General features: G+C 41.2%; 1 protein-coding gene across 2 annotated transcripts in view; it reads left to right on the forward strand.

The window, feature by feature from the left end:
- Positions 1 to 7,972: 7,972 nt before the first annotated feature.
- ZC4H2 (zinc finger C4H2-type containing) overlaps positions 7,973 to 20,713 on the forward strand; it is a 31,875-nt gene continuing 19,134 nt past the window's right edge. Inside the window, exon 1 of one of the 2 annotated variants that reach the window (XM_028523084.2) lies at positions 7,973 to 8,173. In XM_028523084.2, coding sequence (XP_028378885.1) covers positions 8,121 to 8,173 — 53 coding nt within the window. In that variant the 5' untranslated portion in view covers positions 7,973 to 8,120. The remainder of the gene's footprint in view (positions 8,174 to 20,713) is intronic. The other variant, XM_028523083.2, reaches the window with a different exon arrangement.

Below are 20,713 nucleotides of genomic sequence, written 5' to 3' on the forward strand. Positions count from 1 at the left end.
ATTAAGAGTGTGTCTGATCCATCTTTTTATTGAATAAGGTGCCTTGAACATAGTAGGTACTTAAAGGGCCAGGTTTCAGAGCCCTATCTTCATGGGAAGGGATACAGTCTCTGGTGACTGGAGTCTCATTTCTAGGATACAGTTCCTGGTTTATTGGCAGCTTATTTCCCCTAGGCCAATATAAAATGAATTTTCATTCCCAAGCACATATTAAATGATGGCAGGAGAGAATAGTACAGATGCATGCTGTGTAACAGAGGGAAACCAGCTTGGAATCTCAGTTTGCCACCAATGATCCACAAAGTACACAGTGAAGCAGAAAAATCAAGATTTCCCAGTATATGGCCATTACTCACAATTAGAAACTATAGTTTTCATTTATTATAAATATAACTGTGTACAGAAAAAACACTGGAATGATAGACACTATAATGTTGAGTGTGAAAATTTTTATAAATTGAAATGGGTGATTTTTCCTTTTTTATACTTTTATGCAATTAATAATCTGATGAATATGTTTATAAATGCTCTTTAAAATATTGAATAAATGCAGTTTATTTTTGTTAACAAGAATAGAATTGTGCCCTGGCTGGTGTAGCTCAGTGGATTGAGCACGGGCTGCAAACCGGGCATCGCAGGTTTGATTACCAGTGAGGGCACATGCCTAGGTTGCAGGCCACAGCCCCCAGCAACCTCACATTGATGTCTCTCTCTCTCTCTCTCTCTCTCTCTCTCCCCCCACTCCCTCCCTTCCCTCTCTAAAAATAAATAAATAAAATCTTTTAAAAAAATCCCCTGGCTGGTGTAGCTCAGTGGATTGAGCGCAGGCTGTGAACCAAAGTGTCGCAGGTTCGATTCCCAGTCAGGGTACATGCCTGGGTTGCAGGCCACAGCCCCCAGCAACTGCACATTGATGTCTCTCTCTCTCTCTCTCTCTCTCTCTCTCTCTCTCCCTCTCTCTCTCGCCCCTCTCTAAAAATAAATAAATAAAATCTTAAAAAATAAAAGAATAGAATTGCTCTGGCTGGCATGGCTCAGGGCTCAGTAGATTGAGCACCAGCCTACGAGCTGAATGATCACCAGTTCCATTTTCAGTCAGGGCACACACCTGGGTTGTGGGCCAGGTCTCCAGTTGGGGATGCGTGAGAGGCAACCACACATTGATGTTTCTCTTCCTCTCTGTGTCCCTCCCTTTCCCTCTTTCTAAAAATAAATAAATAAAATCTTTTTAAAAAAAGAATATAATTCATATTTTTGAGTGCCTATTATGTGTCGAGCACTACACTAGGCAATTTATAGATGTTTTATCATTTAATCCTTTGTAATGCCTTATTCCGCCAATTTTATGGATGATGTAACTGAGTTCTGGAGAAACAGAGATACTTCCTTCATAATGCAGCCAGAAAATGCAAGTGTAAATATTTAAACCCAGTTTTTTTTTCTGGAGGTCTTGGTGAAACAAGGACTGCTGGGCCCCATTTTTCTATTCTTTCTCGCTGCAGACCTGAGATTTTATTCTGGACAACAGTGTGCCTAGCTTACTTTTCCTGCCTGCTTTGTAGCTAGGGATGGCTATAATACTTACTTCTGGCCAATAAAATGTAAGGGAAAATTTGATAAGCATTTCTGGGAATACTTTGCTTTCCCAAGAAAATGGGACAAAATAGTTAGTACTTTCTTCTGTCACTTTCCTCCTTTTTTTGCTATGATCATGGCTAAAATGTCTTCAGTTCAAGCAGCCACCTTGCAACCATGTGAGGAAGGTCGTTGAAATATTGGTTCTAACATCATTGAACTATTCTATCAATACCAATAACTTCCTATATCTAGACTTATTAAATGACAAAAAGTTAATTGAGTAAGTAACTATAGTTGTATTTGTTGTTTATTGCTGCAGAAAGCATGCATACCTGGTGCAGTAATGTAGACCAGAGGGGTGAAACTTCCGTTTTTTAAAAAGATTTTATTTATTTATTTTTAGAGAGAGGGGAAGGGAGGGAGAAAGAGAGGGAAAGAAACATCCATGTGTGGTTGCCTCTCACACACCCCCAACCAAGGATCTGGCTGCAACCCAGGCATGTGCCCTGACAGGGATTGGACCAGCAACCTTTTGGTTCACAGGCCAGCATTCAATTCACTGAGCCACACCAGCCAGGGCATGAAACTTCCATTTTTTAATAGCCATGACTGGCTATGATAAATTGATGATCAGCTCTGATAAGTAAGAAGAGGAAACTGGTCTTCAAGAAGAAGCAAGATTGTTTAACAGATTTAGAGAGAAATGGTAGGAGATTCTACAGTCCAAGAAAGAGTGAGTGAGGGCCAAAGATAGGGTTTTCAGTTCCCTGAGACATGATTGAGTTCCTCTAATTGGAATCCACAAGATTCTCTACTATATTATTATAATAACTTCCTTTTTACATCAGTTAATTTCTGTACCTGGCAACCAAATATACCTCGCATGAATACTTGAGTTAATTTTTAAAAGCAGAATACTAAAAGATTGCAATTAGTCATGTACTTAATTTCTCAATGGCTTTTAAATCTCCAGAGCCAACTGTGATGAGTTTATCAAAGAGCCATAATATCACTACAAGTCTCTTAAAATGACATACTTTATCCACTGCAACAGAAAATTCTTCAGCCTCCACAAAACACCCAGCTCCTTGGTGTCCATCTGTAGATCTCAGTCTGTGTCCCTGATGTATAGGGGTGCCACTCTTTTGTACTAGCCTTAATCTGATTGTCAAAGACCACAACCTAAATTCTGGGAGAGCACCTTCACTTCTTCAGCCTTCATACAAATAACACTAACAGGGCTAGGTCCCAGATCTCTCCTGTCCCAGGGCCTCACTCAATCCAGCAGATTGTCTCACAGACCATTGTGCCAGGAATCAAATCAGAAAAAAAAATGAGCTAAGAGAAGGGACTGGGCAAAAGGGAACACGTTGTAACACAATGGGCAAAGGACATGGGCTTCAGAGTCAGAAAGATTCAAACCTGGGCTCAGCCATGTCTTAGCTGGGTCACTCTAAACAGCTAACTCACCCCTTTGAGTCACACATTCCTCAACAACAATATAAAGATATTAACACCCACTGTAGGATAACATTATGAATTAAAATGTGCAATGTTTGTAAAAAGCTATTTGCCTTACGACTGGCATATTTAGATGTTCTTTTAGTGAAAATTTTATCTAAAGCTTAAAGGAAAAAGACTGCTTTTGCTGTTTTTTCTACCTAGCAAAATCCTATCCAACTCTCAAGACCCGACTCAAATACCCTATTTTTCTGAAAGTATCAGCATTTAAATTGGAAAAAGATTCATTTACCAAAGAGGTTATCTAAACTATTAAACTGCCCTGAAGTTATGTGACTGGACTAAATTAAGTACTGCCTTTAATGACTGAAATAATAGTTTGAAAAATAGCGATATAAATGATCTATTTATGTAAAATAATCTCTTATTTTCTATCAATGACATTTTTTTCATATTGACTTTAAATTATATGTTTTACAGACTATATCTAAGGAAATGAATAATCTAAAAGATGTCAGTAAATGAACATGTGATATTTACCATAATTACATTCAATGATTTAATGTGGCTGAAAAATATTTTGGAACAATTATTGCTGACCTACCCTCTCTGAAAGACTACGTAGAGACTCTCTGAGCTCCAATAAGACGAAAGGGGCTTTGGGAAGGAAAACAAACAAGTTCATGAGATCTCTTAGTAGGTACCCCATGCCCTAATCCTACCGTTCTCCTATGAAGGAGTAGCTTCGGTAAGACTGGAATCTACACTGCCTGGCTGGCATAGCTCAGTGGATTGAGCTTGGACTGTGAACCAAAGTGTCCCAGGTTCGATTCCCAGCCAGGGTACATGCCTGGGTTGCAGGCCCGCAAGGCCATAACCCCCAGCAACTGCACATTGATGTTTCTCTCTCTTCTCTCTCTCTCTCTCTCTCTCTCTCTCTCTCTCTCTCTCTCTCTCTCTCTCTCTCTCCCCCTTCCCTCTCTAAAAATAACTAAATAAAATCTTTTTAAAAAACATTGGAATCTACAAAACTATTAGGACTCAAGAACAGAGAATACTCATGCTTGCTTTTTATCTGAAAACTTGGGGGTAGCGACAGCCTTGCAAGAGTTCCTATGACATCACAGTATAAGAACTCAAAACGAGGGCTAAGTGTGGTTTCAGAAGCAGAGATAGAGTGAAATAAAATATTCCATAGCCCTGGAGTGGTAGGAAGAGCACCTGAACTGTCCTGTACTCCAAAGAAGGGTGTGTAATGCCAGCACAGAACACCATATGCCTTCCTATGTATGCTATTGGAGCTTAAGTCAAGGCAAAAGAAAAAGGAAAAGGAAGATTAGAAAATCTTGAATTGTTGGAGTTTAACTGAGGAAAAGCCCTCATGTGACTTAATAATGTATCAGGACTTGACTAGACTACATTTTTTGTGTCTCTTGACAGAAAGGGGGCTGGAGGTAGTGCTAGTTTGGTTGTAGAAAAGTAAATTTATACTTTTTGCAATCTGAGTATGCATTGATCATATCATATGTACGAACAGAGAAGCAAATAATAATAAGGATCCTAAAGTAATAAGACAACCAATTTCAAGGTAGAAGTTAACAGAACCAGATCAAAGAGAAGAGATTTAGACAGGACCAAAAGAGAAACTATGGGTATATACTAATTTATGAATGATGAGTACTTGGAAGTTGATACACTTTTTAATGTTTTTTAATACATTAGCTTAGGTTAATGGATAATTAAAACTCACATTTTTATGCCCAAATATGGGTTCAATAAATCCCAACATGTTCTTTTGCTGTCTTTGCAAATTTTAGAATTCAATGTGACCCCTGCACACTTTCCTCTCTAGACTGTGTAGTGTCAAGAACCATGACGAGTCTGAGAATTTTACCCTATTTTGCAAGATAGTTTACCTTGGCGCTATTTCACAGGTGCTAACAGAAGACATGAAACTCCTGAGTTAAAGACAAAGGAACTCACTACTCACGGCACAGCAAGCAGCATGAACAGCATGTTTATGTTGTTTCTGCATGCCACCCAAGTCCCACAGGGGTCACGTAGAGGGACTCAGGTGGGTGTCGCACATGTAATGGGTTTGTGTCAAAATGAGGAACCCTGAGCTTTGTTAGGGAACCTGATCTTTTATAATGGGAAGTGAGCAAACCTGCCTGACTTTTGTTTTGAGGGGAGACATTTCCTTTATTATACTGGGCAGTAAACCAAGCTGCTCTTTGCTCTGGAGGAAGACACTATCTCTACTTTGCAAGGTTTTCTCTATGAAAATATCCTTGCAGAGATAGTTGAAAACAAAAAGGCTATTAGTACCTCTGCTTGCAAAATGTGCAGAGGTGTGAGAGACCCATTATGGATTATCTCCTAACATATAGCATCTTCCTTACCATTAATGCCAAGATTCTAATTCCCAGAAATGATAAAACTAGGTAAGACCCTTTCCAGGATGGTGTCTTAATGTAGTCTAATTCTGTTTGAATGTCCCATGTAATAAAAAAGTAGTTACTTGTGGCTGAGGATAAGGGGTATTCTGGGAAGTGATATGAAATGAAGCCAGACGGTTAGGCAAAGGCCAACAAATCAGACACTCTGAATTTTTTCCCTGAGAGCTATAGGAGCCTTAGATGGGATTTTATGGGCACCAGAAAAGGGATTAGATAGAACCAGGTGAGTTACTCGACTACCAGAAGGGCATAAATAAGATTATCATTTTAGAGGGACTACTCTGACAACTGTGTGGGGAATGCATTGAAAGCAACAAAGAGCAGGTAAGCAAGACTGGAGAGTGTTACATTAACCAAGGTATGAGATGATGGGGCTTGAATTAAGGTAATGGGAGTCAAGATAGATAGAAGTGGGTGGATTGGAAAGATTTGAAAGAGGAATAATGACCAAACTTGAGGCCTTATTGAAAATAAGCCATGAGAACGAAAGTCAATAGGTTTCTCTTTTGGGTGCTCTAGTTAATCTTTGTGGGGGTATTTTTGTTACTCAGCATTCATTTCCCCTTCCTTTGGTAGTATCACTCTCATTTTGTTTTTTGAATGGCCTCTCTACATCATTGTGTGTAGACTTGGTAAGATTATCAGTCAAGGGAAATGCTCTGCCCCACCATCCAGCTAAAGGGCAGATTCATGACCAAAGCTTGGTCAATTATACTGTCTTCTGAAACTATAAAACTTGAAGCAGTTGGCTATGGGGAAAATATTTGGAGTTGATTCAGTCAACTGATAGCTCTTGCTATCTGGTCTCCGGAGCTACCCTTAGTTCTTATGCTTTTGCAGACTTCCCATTGATTCTGTGTCTCCCAGGTAGCTTCCCATTTCCTTTTTACTTAAATTAGCCAAGGGCATTTTCTCTTGCTTGCAACCAAAGTAACCTCCTTGATACAGGTATTTTTTAAAACCTTTTAAAACTTGAATTTATTGGGGTGACACTGGGTAACAAAATTATACAGGTTTTAGGTGCACAATTCTACAACACATCATCTGTACACCATATTGTGTTCACCACCCCAAGTTAAGTCTGTGTCCATCACCATTTACATTAACACAATGGAATACTACTCAGCCTTAAAAAAGGAAATCTTACCCTTTGTGCTGGCATGGATGGACCTGGGGAGCATTATGCTAAGTGAAAAAAGCCATCCCGACAAAGATGAGCACCACATTATTTTACTCATATGGGGAATCTAATCAACAAAATGAACTAACAAGCGAAACAGAGACAGATTCATAGAGAGCAGGCTGACAGCTGTTGGGAGGCAGGGGGCTAGGTGTGGGAGTGGAGGAATGGAGCAAAAAAGAAAAAAAGAAAAAAGTCATGGACAGAATGACTATCATTGAAATCAACAAACAACAAGGGTTAGTGAGGATGTGGAGAAAAGGGTACTCTAGTGCACTGTTGGTGGGAATGGAAACGGGTGCAGCCACTGTGGAAAGCAGTATGGAGTTACCTCAAAACATTAAAAATGAAACTGCCCTTTTAAATATTATAATCTTTGTATTAATAACTGATATGCTTTCTATTTCTGGACTGCACTCAGGTGTACCCACTGATATTCAGGAGGAAAAGATTGGTACATGTGTGTCAGGGGAGAATGTAAGTGATGAATTTTGGATATGTTGAATGTGAGAAGGCTATAAAATATCTAGATGAAGATGTCCAGCAAGCAGTTGGATATATGAATCTGAAGTTAGATAGTTCTAAGCTGGAAGTGAAGATTTAGGGGTCACAAACATACAAATGGTCATGAAACCATGGAAGTAAATTCATTATCCAGGGAAAACATATAAAGTGTGCACAATAAATACATTTTGATGGATTGTGTGGGCACCAGGGCACACTCAGTATGCTATGGGATACTTCTCAAGCCCAACGTTCTCAATTCAATCACTTAGGCTCATTTAAATATACTTGAAATTCTTATTGACTGATGAGAGACTGACTTTTTCTACTATGCAATCAGTAAGTCTTCATTGCTATGATTTGGGATTCTTCTAGTGCTGGGTTTTAATTCATGAAAGAAAGATACAAGGAAATCCATTTTTAAATTAGTTCAATTGTGGTAAATATATATAACATAAATATGCAATTTAACCATTGTTAAGTATACAATGCACACAATTCAGAGGCATTAATTACTTGCACAATGCTGTGCAACCATTACCACTATTTTAAAAGCTTTTTCATCACCCCACAAACAGAAAATATGTATTCATTAAGCAATAACTCCTCATTTTCAGGCCCCTCCACTCAGTTCTTACCATTCCCTTGCACTCTTCACAACCTTTGACATAATTATCTGTGACAAATTGATTTAAAGTGCGGCTGCAGGAAAAGAAACAGGCGTGTCTCGCTTGGTCTTCTGGGATTTGTAGTCCTGTAAGCCGTAGGGCTGCCTGGCTGGCCAGAGAGCAGTGACTACAGCTCCCAGGCCTTCTTCGAGTCCCTACCGCACAGACTCAGAGCCCCATGCCGGGAGGAGGTGATTACATTGTGTCTATTGTATCCCTGGATTTGTGTGTTTGTACATTTCTCGGGACGTGAAATTGAAAGTGAAAAGCATGGCAGATGAGCAAGAAATAATGTGCAAATTGGAAAGCATTAAAGAGATCAGGTAAGTGGAATGTTGCAGCACCCCAGGCCCCCTTGAAGCCGCCCCCCATCCCTTGCTGAGGGATAGGGCTGAGTTACCTTGTAAAGTACCTATTGTTGGGCTACTTGCTGAGGGGGGTGGGAAAGGAGCCCCGTACACCACGGATTTCAAGGATGGGAAAGAGGCTGGAGAGAGCCGAGACAGCTTAGAGAGAGACAGAGAAACAGAGCAACTGATGAAGAGAGACCTCGCCAGATGTGGCTGAGGAAGCCAGATAGAGACACAAGGCGGAGGGAAGGGGCTGTTGATCCCAAGACACTTTTATCTTCTTGGGGTGGGAGTTGGGGGATGGCATTCTTGGACCCATTATTTTTTTTAGTGTTTGCTCCAAGGTGTACTTGGCTCCGTGTTCTTTAGGTGTCGAGATTTTTTTCAGTCTCCCATTGAACTTCAGGACCTGGAGCATGGGTGAGCATTTTGAGAGCAGAGTGTAGCGCGTTGGGGCTTCCAGGAACTACAGGCTGAGAGTGCTGAGGAATCCCAGCCGGCCAAGATTGGGAGGATGGCGAATGCTGGCGCGTGTGTATTTGCTTTCACTCATTCACCACTTTCTTCCCCTCCTATCCCGTGCTCCAGAAAGGGGATGGGAGCGAAGGAGACAGGGGAGGAGGTCCCGCATCAGTTGGCAAGATCTCACCAGCTGCTCTGAGGCGCCAGAGGTTAAGGGGCAGGCAGGAAAAGTGGGAGTTGCCTGTGCCCCCTACCCCTCCTTCCCTCTGGGAGTGGCTTTGGCTAGGCGACGATGTTGTCTTTGCTCAGAACACAATAGCACCCGGCCAAGTAGACTGCCTGGGCTGGTATCAGGCCTTCCTTCACCTGCCCTTCTCTGCCAGAGCACTGCCTCCAGCTTCCACCTTCATTCTGAGGGTGGCATGGGGGCATCCAGCTGTCTCCCTTTAGTGTTTTCCAGCAATCTAGAGAAAAAGAGGGGAGGATATGAAGTGTGTCTATTTAAGAAATAAGACTGTGACCAAGAGATCTAAATTAACCCTTGGAGAGAATACCTAGAATGAGACCCCACTTTATGGTAATGGGGATGCACTTTGACATTTTTTGTCCTTTAGAGGAGTTGTATCTTTACTTATGCAAGTGAGTAAAAGGAAGGGAACTATTGTTTATTGAACCCCTGGTGTCTCAAGCCCTTTGACCTGCTGTTGCTCATTTCAGTGAGAGATCTGAGAGCTCCCAACACCTCCCTTACAACTGGGGAGACAGAGGCTCAGAAATTTTAAGTAACTTCCAAAGCCAAACAGCTTGAAAATGCCAAATTTTGACAGAAACCCAGTCAATCTGCATACGGAGGCTCTGGTCTTCCCACTCTGTCCTATAGAGAGTCTGAGAAATGATGGAGAGAGGGGGCATGCTTCAGTTTTTTCTGTGAAAGCATCAGGAGATAAGGAGTGAGGTAACAGTACAGGAAAAGGCCAGCTGTCATGATAACAATGTAGCTAATAAGATTAGGTGTGCAGCCTGGCACCCTGGCCTGAACCTGTAGTCCCAGCAGGAGTCTGAAGCAGGAGGATTGCTTGAGTCCAGGAGTCCTGGGCTATAGTATGCTATGCCGATCTGGTATCTGCACTAAGTTCAGCATTAATATGGTGGCCTCCTGGGAGCGGGGGACCACCAGGTTGCCAAAGGAAGGGTGAACCGGTCCAGGTCGGAAAAGAAGATTAGGTATGCAAGTGGAAAGCCTAAACTTTTACTCTCACTATACTTTAAAGAAGCCCTTGCCCAAGCCCAAGAGAAGGAATAGTTGGGAGCAAGGGAAAGGGATCTGTCCCAGTGAAGACCAAATGCAGTTTCAAACCAGGCATTCCTACCACTAATACCTGGGATGGGATCATCAGAGGCCTAGAGAGAGGGCTGAATTCATCCCCAACCTGGATGTCACAGACCCAGTGAAGAACCTAGACTTCTACTGGCCCCCAACTGGGGACCCAGCCTGCACCTCAGGCATGGGCCCTGCCTGGGAATCAAACTGGCAATATTTTGGTTCTTATGCTGGTGCTTAATCCACTGAGTCATGCCAACTAAAGCTAAAATCTTTTCTTTAAAGTAAATTTGTTGGAGTGACAAGATTATACAGGCTTCAAGTGTCCATTTCTATGATACATGATTGGTATATTGCATTATGTGCTCACCACCCACAGTCATGTCATCTTCCATCACCATATATTTGACCCCGTTTACCCTTCACTATCCCCCCTCTGGTAACCACTCTATTGTTGTTTATTTGTTTTTATTTGTTTGTCTTGTTTGTTCATTTGCTGCTTTCTGTTTCATATCCCACATATGGATGAATCATATAGTCTTTAACATTTTCTGTCTGACTTATTTCGCTTTGCATGATCTTCTCAAGGCCCATCCATGTGGTTGCAAATGGAAGTATTTCATCTTTTCTTATGGCTGAGTAGTGTTCCATTGTCTAAAATCTTGCTCAACAGAAAGATGGGGGATTCAGAGGAAATAATCAGGCAACTTAAATATAAAACAATAGAAATCACCCAGTCTGAATAGTGGGGAAATTAGATTTTAAAAAAGAAGAAGATAAAAAAGAATGCATTGAGCAGAGCCTCCACACCTGTGGGACTATTTACGTTCACGTTAATAGTTATATTCATGTTAACATTCATGTCAACAGAATCTCACAGAAGAAAGAGGGCAGGACTGGAAAAGTACATAAAGAAATAGTGGATAAAAACTTTGCAAACTGAGCAAAGGACAAACCTCCAGATTCAAGAAGCTAAGCAAACACCGTCAGGATAAACTGAAAGAAATTCACATCAAGAAACATCATAGTCAACCTTCTGAAAACAAAAGGCAAAGAAAAGATCTAGAAAGCAGCTAAAGGGAAACAACACCTTACCTATACCTTCACAGCAGGCAGATGGGGGAAGAGGGGAAGAATATTAGCAGATGTCTTATCAGAAACTGATGAAGTCCTAGGGGGACGTGGCACAACATTTTTCAAGTGCTGAAGAGAAAGAATCATCACCCCAGAATCTTATGTCCAGTGATAATACCTTTCAAGAATAGAGATAATCAGCCCTGGCTGGCGTAGCTCAGTGGATTGAGCGCAGGCTGCGGACCAAAGTGTTGCAGATTCGATTCCCAGTCAGAGCACATGCCTGGGTTGCAGGCCATGGCCCCCAGCAACTGCACATTGATGTTTCTCTCTCTCTCTTTCTCCCTCCCTTCCCTCTCTAAAAATAAATAGATAAAATCTTTAACAAAAGGAATAGAGATAATCAAGACATTCTTAGATGAAAGGAAACAGGGACTTTATCTATAGGATATCTAGCCTAAAAGAATGACTGAAGTAAGTTCTTATACCAAAAGAAACAATAAAAGAAGGAGCCTTGAATGAAAGAACACAGTAGGCAAAAACACAGGTAAATACACCAGAATTCTTTTCCTCTTAAATTGTCTGAATTGCCTGATGATTGGATCAAAATTTATCTCAGTTTCATGTTCTCAATGTATGTAGAGGAGATATTTAAGACATATTATAAACAAGAGAATAAAGGGATATAAAATGGAGGTAAGGTTTCTATATTTCACTTGAACTGGTAAAATGATGACATCAGAAGACTATGATAAATTATGTATGTTATACTCATAGAAAATGCTAAAAAAGCTGTACAGAAAGATGCACTAAAATACATTATGGATAAACCAAAATGGAATTTGAAAAAATGTTCAAGTCAACCAGAGGAAGGCAGGACAAAGAAGACAGAAAACCTAAAAACAGAGACAACAAACAAATCACAAAAAATAAAACAGTAGGCTTAACATATTGATAATTATGTTGAATATAAATGGTCTAAATACCCCAATTAAAAGACAGAATGGACTTAGAAACCATGACCCACCTATATGCTATCTACAGTAAATTTACTTCAAATATAATGAGCAAGTAGGTTGTGAGTAAAAAGGATAGAAAAAGATGTCATGCAAACATCAATCAAAAGAGCGGGAACAACTATATTAATATCAGATAAAGCAGATTCCAGAGCAAAGAAAATACCCAGGGACAAAGTTGGACATTACCTAATGAGAAAGGTCAGTCCACCAAGACATAACAACTCTAGATGTACATACACCAAAAGTGATTTAAATCATCCTGCTTTTGACAGTTTTACAGTAATATGGAAAGGCTACATCACTTGGTTTGAGAATTTCAAATGGGGAAAGTACTACATATAGGTACTTGATGTTCACATATGTACAGGTAAACATGCATGGGAGATAGAAAGAAGGAAGAGGCAAAGGAAGAGGTAGAAGGAACTGGGGAAAGGAACTAACATTTGTTGGACACCTACTAATTTCAAAGCTCTTGTCTCATTTAATACTTAACCTTTCTAATGGAAATCTGTGGTGGGAATGATCCCCATTTTACAGATAAAGACACCGAGGATTCAGGGTTTAAGTAACTCATCTATGGTAATACATAAAGGAAAGAGAGACTATATCTTATTCATATGGCATATGCATTTCAACAAATGCTGATAATCTGATTAACCGTTATTCACATTAAGTCCATTACTCTACTGCTAAACCCCTTAAAGGTATAAACAGAGCCTCCTATTACTGTTAAAAAAATAATGGTAATGTTATTTGTGGGTAGAAGTAGCAGGGATGATGACAGTATCCCCTAAATACCTGATAATGTCAAACTGAGAGCCAAACACAACCCCAGGCGCAGGCCCTGAGATACACACATGCATACTCCGTTCTCACATACGCTGATGGCAGAACTGGAAGTGGGGGGTGTCTCGGGAATGGATTCTCCCACCACAGACCATTCCACATACCTGACTCTGACCCCATGCCCAGCCCTGTCTTTCCTCCCAATCCCAACCACACTCCCAACACTGTGCTCCAGACCTTATCCCCCCAATTCCACACTGGTCTATTTTGCCCATCCATTCCCTAAGCTTTCAAGGGGTGAAGAAGGACTGTGTGGATATGTGGAAAGGGGAAGTGAAGAATGGCTCAAAAAAAGGGAGATGGAAAAGAAGGAAGGAAAGGAGAAGAAGCCATGAAGGAGAGAAAGGAAGTGCAGCCACCACTGGATCAACCAGAGCCCTTCCCTAGCTCCCCAAATGCACACTAATATCTCCTCACCATGTGTATGCCATCCATATGTACACATTGTACACACCCATGTTTCTATTGCACATGTATCCATACACAACAAGCTTCCCTCACTTAGGAAAAACTCATTTTGGAAGGACATATTATGGTGTTAAGTAGATCCTCTTAAGTGTAAGTTGTTATCCTGGGTGCTCTTTTTCTCCCTGCATGCTCTCCTGAGTAACTGCTTGTACTCCCGTGGCTTTCAATATTACCCCCCAGGTCCCCGTCTCTACCCCAACTTCCTTCCAAGCTTCAGCCTAATACATCCCACAGCCTGTTGAACTTGTCTACCTTGTAAGTCCCCAGACACAACTCAAATGGGCTAACACTTCAGACTTTCTCTCTCCCTGCCCCAATCCAGCTCCTGCACCTAAACCTCTGGTTTAATGCTATCACTCTGCATAGTTCCCTCACATTGAAACCTCTTGGTCACTTTGCGAGTCCTACTGCTTTTGCCTTCAACATCTGACTCACATTGCTGCCCCACTCTCTACCTCCATACTCACTGCCCCAGTCTACACCTTCGTCATGACTGGATATTTATCATGCTGTATCCATTTTCACCTAGAAAATGTTTTTGTCTTCATTCCCCTCCCCCCTGCCATCTTCCATGCCATCCACACTAGGAGAAAAACCTTCCTAAAGCACTGGTGTTGTTATTCCTCAAACACATTCACTGACTTCCCATCGCTTATAACAGTATTTTTCAAATCACAAGCCATGAACCATTAGTACATCATGAAAGAAATTAGTTGCTAGTAGCATTTGTAAAAAGGATTTTTGTGGTTCTGCAAAAAATTTAGAATAGAGTTACCATATGACCCGACAATCCCTCTTCTGGGTATCTGCCTAAAAAACTCAAAAACATTTATTCACAAGGACATATGCACCCCTATGTTCACTGCAGCAAAAATTTACAGTGGTCAAGACATGGAGACAGCCAAATTGTCTTTCTATAGAGCAGGGGTGTCAAACTCATTTTCACCTGGGGTGGGGCACAGCAGCCTCGCGGTTGCCTTCCAAGGGCCAAATGTAACTTTAGGCCTGTATAAATGTAACTACTCCTTAACTAGGGGCAAGGAGCTCTGTGCTGCTCCTGGGCAGAGACAAGGTGCGGGCCGGGTAAACAAAGTGGAGGGCCGGATTCAGCCCACTGGCCTTTTGTTTGCCACCTGTGCTATAGATGATTGGATAAAGAAGATTTGGTCATGTACACAATGGAATACTACTCAGCCATAAGAAAAGATGAAATACTGGATGGACCTTGAGAATATCATGCTAAGCGAAATAAGTCAGACAAAGCTAACCATACGATTCCACTCACATGTGGGATATAAACTGAAACTCATAGACACAGAAAATAATATGGTAGTTACTAGAGGGAAGGGGGTGGAGGGCCTAATATATGGTGATGGAAGATTTTACTTTGGATGGTGGGCAAACAGTGCAACATACAGATGATGTATCATAGAATTGCGCACTTGAAACCTGTATGATCTTATTAACCAATGCCACCCCAATAAATTTAATAAAAACATAAAAGAACTAGATAGAAAATATCAGCAAACAGTTGCATAAGAAATGACAGGTATTCTTTGTGGAAACTCGTTTCTGCTTTATATCATGCACGTGTGTATTCGGTCACAATGTGAAGCTCATTTCTCACTGTAGGATATTTGTTGCTGTATGTCTTTTGGACAGGCATTTGTCTATAATTGCGGCTATTGTATTCATGCCCCTGTCTCTCACAAGTCTGTCCCAGATGATCCTCTCCAATTTTCGTTTACCCTATCCTTTGTCCACGCAGAAGTTCCTGTGTCATAAATTTCCATCCCTCTAGGCCTTTGTCAATGCTGATCCTTTATTCTTGAATGTGCTTCCATCATTCCATGGCTGTTGAATTCTGCTCATTCTTCAAGGAAGACCAAGAACAAACACCCCTTCTTGCTTAAAACCTCAAATTCCACAGTCCAAATGAATCACTACCCCTTTGGGTCCCCACAGGGAGATTTATTATAACACTCAAGTTATTTCACCTTATGATAAAACTTTGTATTGATGTGCTTTCTTACTTTTTTCCTTCCTTCCTTCCTTCCTTCCTTCCTTCCTTCCTTCCTTCCTTCCTTCCTTCCTTCCTTCCTTCCTTCCTTCCTTCCTTCCTTCTTCCTTCCTTCTTTCCTCCCATCCCTCCATCATTGCTGTAGCAGCTTCAGCAGGCTTCTCTGTCACTGGCTTGAGTGCTCACTCAACAGCAAATTACAGGACAGCTGAGACCTCTGGGACTTAGAGACGGGCAGTTCAAGCGAAACAATACCAACCATAGGAGAGGGAATGGAAAGGAAATGGCATTTGGTAATGAGCTATATAAGAAAGCCTTCAAGGTGAACTGTTCTATGAAACTGCTGTTTTGACAGTAGCTGTTTTTCCAGATGTGCAAATAAATATTAAATGGAAGAACACTTGGTATTTAGGCAGTGTTCTCACCAGACCAGAGAAAGAAGAAAAAGCTGGGTTTGTTTTGTTTTGTTTTGCTTTGTTTTGTTTTGTTTTATTCAGTGACAGTTACCAGGCACCTGCTCTGGGCCATACACATGGGTGGGGTATTCTGTGGGAACCAGAAAGATGAATTAGACCTATTCTTAAGAAGCTTAGAATCAAGATGAGTAGCTCTGATCTCTCCTCTGAGTTTGACTCACTATCCAACTTCCCACTTAACCAACTGCACTGGATATATCTGGCATCCCAAACAGGCCCCAACAGAACTCTCAATTGCACCTCGCCTGCCCCCAAACATTCTTCTTAGTCTTCCCCAATAGTACAAAATGTCACCCCATCCCCAAATCTGGAATTATAGTCTTCATTCCTTACTCTCCTGACCCCCTGCATGTGAAACATTAGCACAGTGATTATCAAACCCAATTGTGCATTAGGCTTTATCTTGAGGGTCATTGAAACAGAGGTTACTGGTTCCCATCTTGAGTCTCTGATTCAGTAAATATGAGGTGGGACCTGAGAATCTGCATTTCTAACAAGTTCCCAGGCAATGCCGTTGCTTGTCCAGGGACCACACTTGGAAAATCACTGTGTCAGTAAGACCTGGTGTATTATGCCTATATGATGCATTCTGGATCTGTCTGCTTCTTACCATTCCCTTAGCTCATCAACAAATCTGAGCAGTTTTCTAGCCATCTCTACCAGTCACTGTCTTCCCTTGATGTCCCAGCTGTCTTACCCTGCTTATTGAGTGAGTGCTGCAGCTAAGTCACCTCTGGAGCTGGGTGACAGACGAGCCTACCAAGTTTGCCCCAGGAGTGGATAATCCATTTTTTCAGAACCTCTACCCTCCCCACATTAGCCAGCAAAGAGCCATTGGAAAGATGTCAGCCAGTTAATGTGTTTTGTCTTGGCCCAGGGTTCTGACTAGAGAGGCTGTGGCCTATGAAGGTCAAAAATTCTGGATCAGCCCTGGCTGGTGTGGCTCAGTGGATTGAGTGCCAGCCTGCAAATCAAATGGTTGCCTGTTCGATTCCCAGTCAGGGCACATGCCTGGGTTGTGAGCCAGGACCCCAGTTGGGAGTGTGTGAGAGGCAAAAGATCAAGGTATCTCTCATATATCATGTTTCTCTCTCTCTCTCTCTCTCTCCCTTCCTTCCCTTCTCTCTAAAAATAAATAAATAAAATCTTTAAAAAATCTTGGATCAACAGTTAAGTAAAACTGTGGCCCCAGTAATTGTGGGAAAACCTAAGGAAATATTCTGTGGTTTTCCTGGGATTCTGTGACCATACCAGCTATACTTTAGCCCTGTGGGAGGGTTTCATTGGAAGTTTTCCACATAAAATTAGGCGTTTAATGATATGGATGCTTTCCTCACTTGTGCCACCAAATGTTCCACAGATTTCATCTCATGAAGTCATCCAACAACTCTACTGAGTCCCAATCCTCACGCAGAATTTCCAAGGTTCTGAGAAGTTCCACAATGTACCCTTTTTTCATTCTGAAATTAGTGACTGACCTAGGACAAGAATTCACCCTATTAATTTGTTTTCCAAGGCTTAAAATGCATTATATGAGGAAAGTTCCTTAGTCTGGTGGAAAGGTGATTAGGCTTAGCACAGTGGATTTTCCACTTGGCTTTGTGAACTTGGGGTATACATTTTACTTCTCCTAGCCTAAAAATATTCATCTGTAAAAATGAAGCTAACCATACCTTATTGATATGGCTGTAGTTACAATTAAATTAGCATGTAGAATTCCTAACACAGTTGCTGGAATGTAATAGACCCCCACCCCCAGTAATAATAGTTACTATTTTTAAAGATTTTATTTATTTATTTATTTATTTATTTTTAGAGAGAGGGGAAAGGAGAGAGAAAGAGAGGGAGAGAAACATCAATGTGTGGTTGCCCTCATGTGCCCACTGCTGGGAACCTGGTTTGTGTTAGGCCAGAGTCACTCAAGAAACCAGACAGCTAAGTCTGTCAGTCTGCAACCCAGGCATATGCCCTGACTGAGAATTGAACTGGTGACCCTTTGGCTTGCAGGCTGGTGCTCAATCCACTGAGTCACACCAGCCAGGGCTAGCTACTGTTATTATGAAACAAAGCCTTTCTTAGCACTCAGTTCCCTCCCAGGTCCTGGCACTTACAGATTCTTAATGAACTTTAACTTCAGTGAATGAAAGCAGCCCGCAACCATGGTAATGTCTTTCTTTTGTGGGGGATCTACTAAAACTACAATTAGTGTCCTAAATTTACTACCTATTGGCATTCATTTTTTTTTTGTCCTGTAAATGTCATTGTCGAGCCCCACTGATGGTCAAAGCAGTGTAATAGACGACATGGAGTTTAGAGAAATGTGGTATAGTGCCAGTCTCTAGACAGCTTTTGTGTACACAGTCATCTGGATTTCAAATTGCTTTCTATACATGTAGAAAGTCTATACATGTAGAGGACTCAGTTGACTATAGCTGCATGCTCTTGGGCTAGTTCCTTTCCCATTCTGGACATTTGTTTCTTCATCTCTGAAATGAAGAGGGTGGACCTGATTGGTGGCTGGCAAATAATGTGAGGAGCCCTGGGGGTGCCAGAGAGATATATCAAGGACTACTGTGGTAAAGTCAGCTACAGCTGGATTTGAAGAGAAAATAAGGACTCTGGGGGTCTCACTTCCACTTCAACTGTAACAGTTATGATTTGGTCTGTTTTCTGTTTTCTATTTTGGATCACAGTCATTTTATTTGAAGAAAGGGGTGTTATCATCCATCACCCACAGAAGCTATCACACTGTTGGGTAAATGGTACTTAGTTAATACTTTTTTTGTCCGCTTGATTGATAGAAAATATAAAGAGAAGAAAACTAGTGTGTGTGTGTGTGTGTGTGTGTGTGTGTGTGTGTGTGTGTGCATTTAAGCAGTGGCTGGCATGATTCCCATTCTGTATCTTCGAGAGAGGAAAGGACTTTTACTTAGATTTAATCTTAACCCAAACTACCCAGTTGCTGGAAAGAGGGTAGAAGGCGGGTCATTAGATACCAAGCCTAAAGAGCAGAGTAAAGGCAACCACAAGGGTGATGACTCCCCAATTTCCTTTTTTATTATTAATCCTCTTCCCATTCCTTTTGGGGATCTCAATTGACTAACTCCATTAAAAATCTATTTCCTCTCACAATTTGATGAGTCATTTATTGTTCTAGGAAAACAGGAGCAGAGGAGTAGAAACTGCTTAGAATTTGGGTTCCGATGGTGATATGATTTAATTCTGTGTCTAGTAAGAAGCCATTACAGGATATGTATGTATTTTTAATCCTCAGTCGGATTAAATAATCCTCAGAGGATATACTTAATTGATTTTATTTTTTTAGGTTTTTATTTATTTATTTTAGAGAGGGGAAGGGAGGGAGGAAGAGAGGGAGAGAAACATCAATATGCAGTTGCCTCTCATATGCCCCTTGTTGGGGACCTGGCCTGCAACCCAGGCACGTGCCCTGACTGGGAATCGAACCAGTGACCCTTTGGTTTGCAGGCCAGTGCCCAATCCACTGAGCTACACCAGCCAGGGCTACTTATTGATTTTAGAAAGAGGGAAGGGATAGAGAGAGAGAAGGAAATAAACATTGGTGTGAGAGAGAAACATCCATTGGTTGCCTATGATTCATGCCTTGACCAGTAATCAGGATAGAACCCACAACCTAGGTATGTACCCTGATTGGGAATCACACCTGCAATCTTCCAGTTTATGTGACAACACTCTAGCCAACTGAGCCACACCAGCCAGGGCATTAAAGGATATATTTTTAATAGTTTTATTGCATTGTAATTTACATACCATAGAAACTATCCATTTTATGAGTAGAATTAAATGACTTTTAGTAAATTTACAGAGTTTTGCAACTATCACCACAATACAATTTTAGAACATTTCCATCATCCCCAAGAGAGCCCTTATGCCCAGTTTCAGAAATCTCTGTTATCCACCCACAGCCCCAGGGAACCAGTCATATACTGTCTGTCTCTACAGATTTGTCTTTTCAAGACATTGCATGCAACTTAGCATGTTTGTTTTCGAGGCTCGTACATATTAGCATATATCGGTATTTCTTTCCTTTTCATTTATTTTTTTTAATTTGTATTGAATTTATTGGGATGACATTAGTTACTAAAATTATATAGGTTTCAAGTGTACAATTCTATAATGCACCATCTGTATATTGTTCTATGTTTTCACCACCCGAAGGCAAGTCTCCTTCCATCATCATTTATCCCCCTTTACCCTCTTCTACCTCCCCCACCCCCTTTCTGTGTGGCAATCACCATACTGTTATCTGTGTCTATGGGGTTTTTTTTAGACTTTATTTATTTATTTTTAGAGAGAAAGGAAGGGAGGGAGAAAGAGAGGGAGAGAAACATTGATGTGCTAGAGATACATCAATTGGTTGCCTCTCAGTCCCACAACTGGGGACCTGGCCCACAACTCAGGCATGTGCCCTGACTTGGAATCAAACCGGCAGCCTTTCAGTTCACAAGCTAGCACTCAATCCACTGAGCCACACCAGCCAGGGCTATGAGGGTTTTTTGTTTGTTTGTTTGTTTGTTTGTTTTTGCTTAATCCCTTCACCTTTTTTACCCAAACCCTGCAACTCCCCACCCCTCTGACAGCTGCCAGTCTGTTTTCTATGAGTCTGGCCTTTCTATGAGCAAATCTATGAGCCTTTCTATGAGTATCTATGAGTCTGTTTCTATTTTGTTTGTTTCATCACATGGGTATACCACATACTGTTTATTTACTCACCAGTCTACAAACATTTGGGATGTTTCCACCTTTTGGCTGTGATGAATAATGCTGCTCCAAACACTTGCCTATAAA

The sequence above is a fragment of the Phyllostomus discolor genome, chromosome X, assembly GCF_004126475.2.
Source record: "Phyllostomus discolor isolate MPI-MPIP mPhyDis1 chromosome X, mPhyDis1.pri.v3, whole genome shotgun sequence".
In the NCBI taxonomy this organism is placed as follows: Eukaryota; Metazoa; Chordata; class Mammalia; order Chiroptera; family Phyllostomidae; genus Phyllostomus; species Phyllostomus discolor.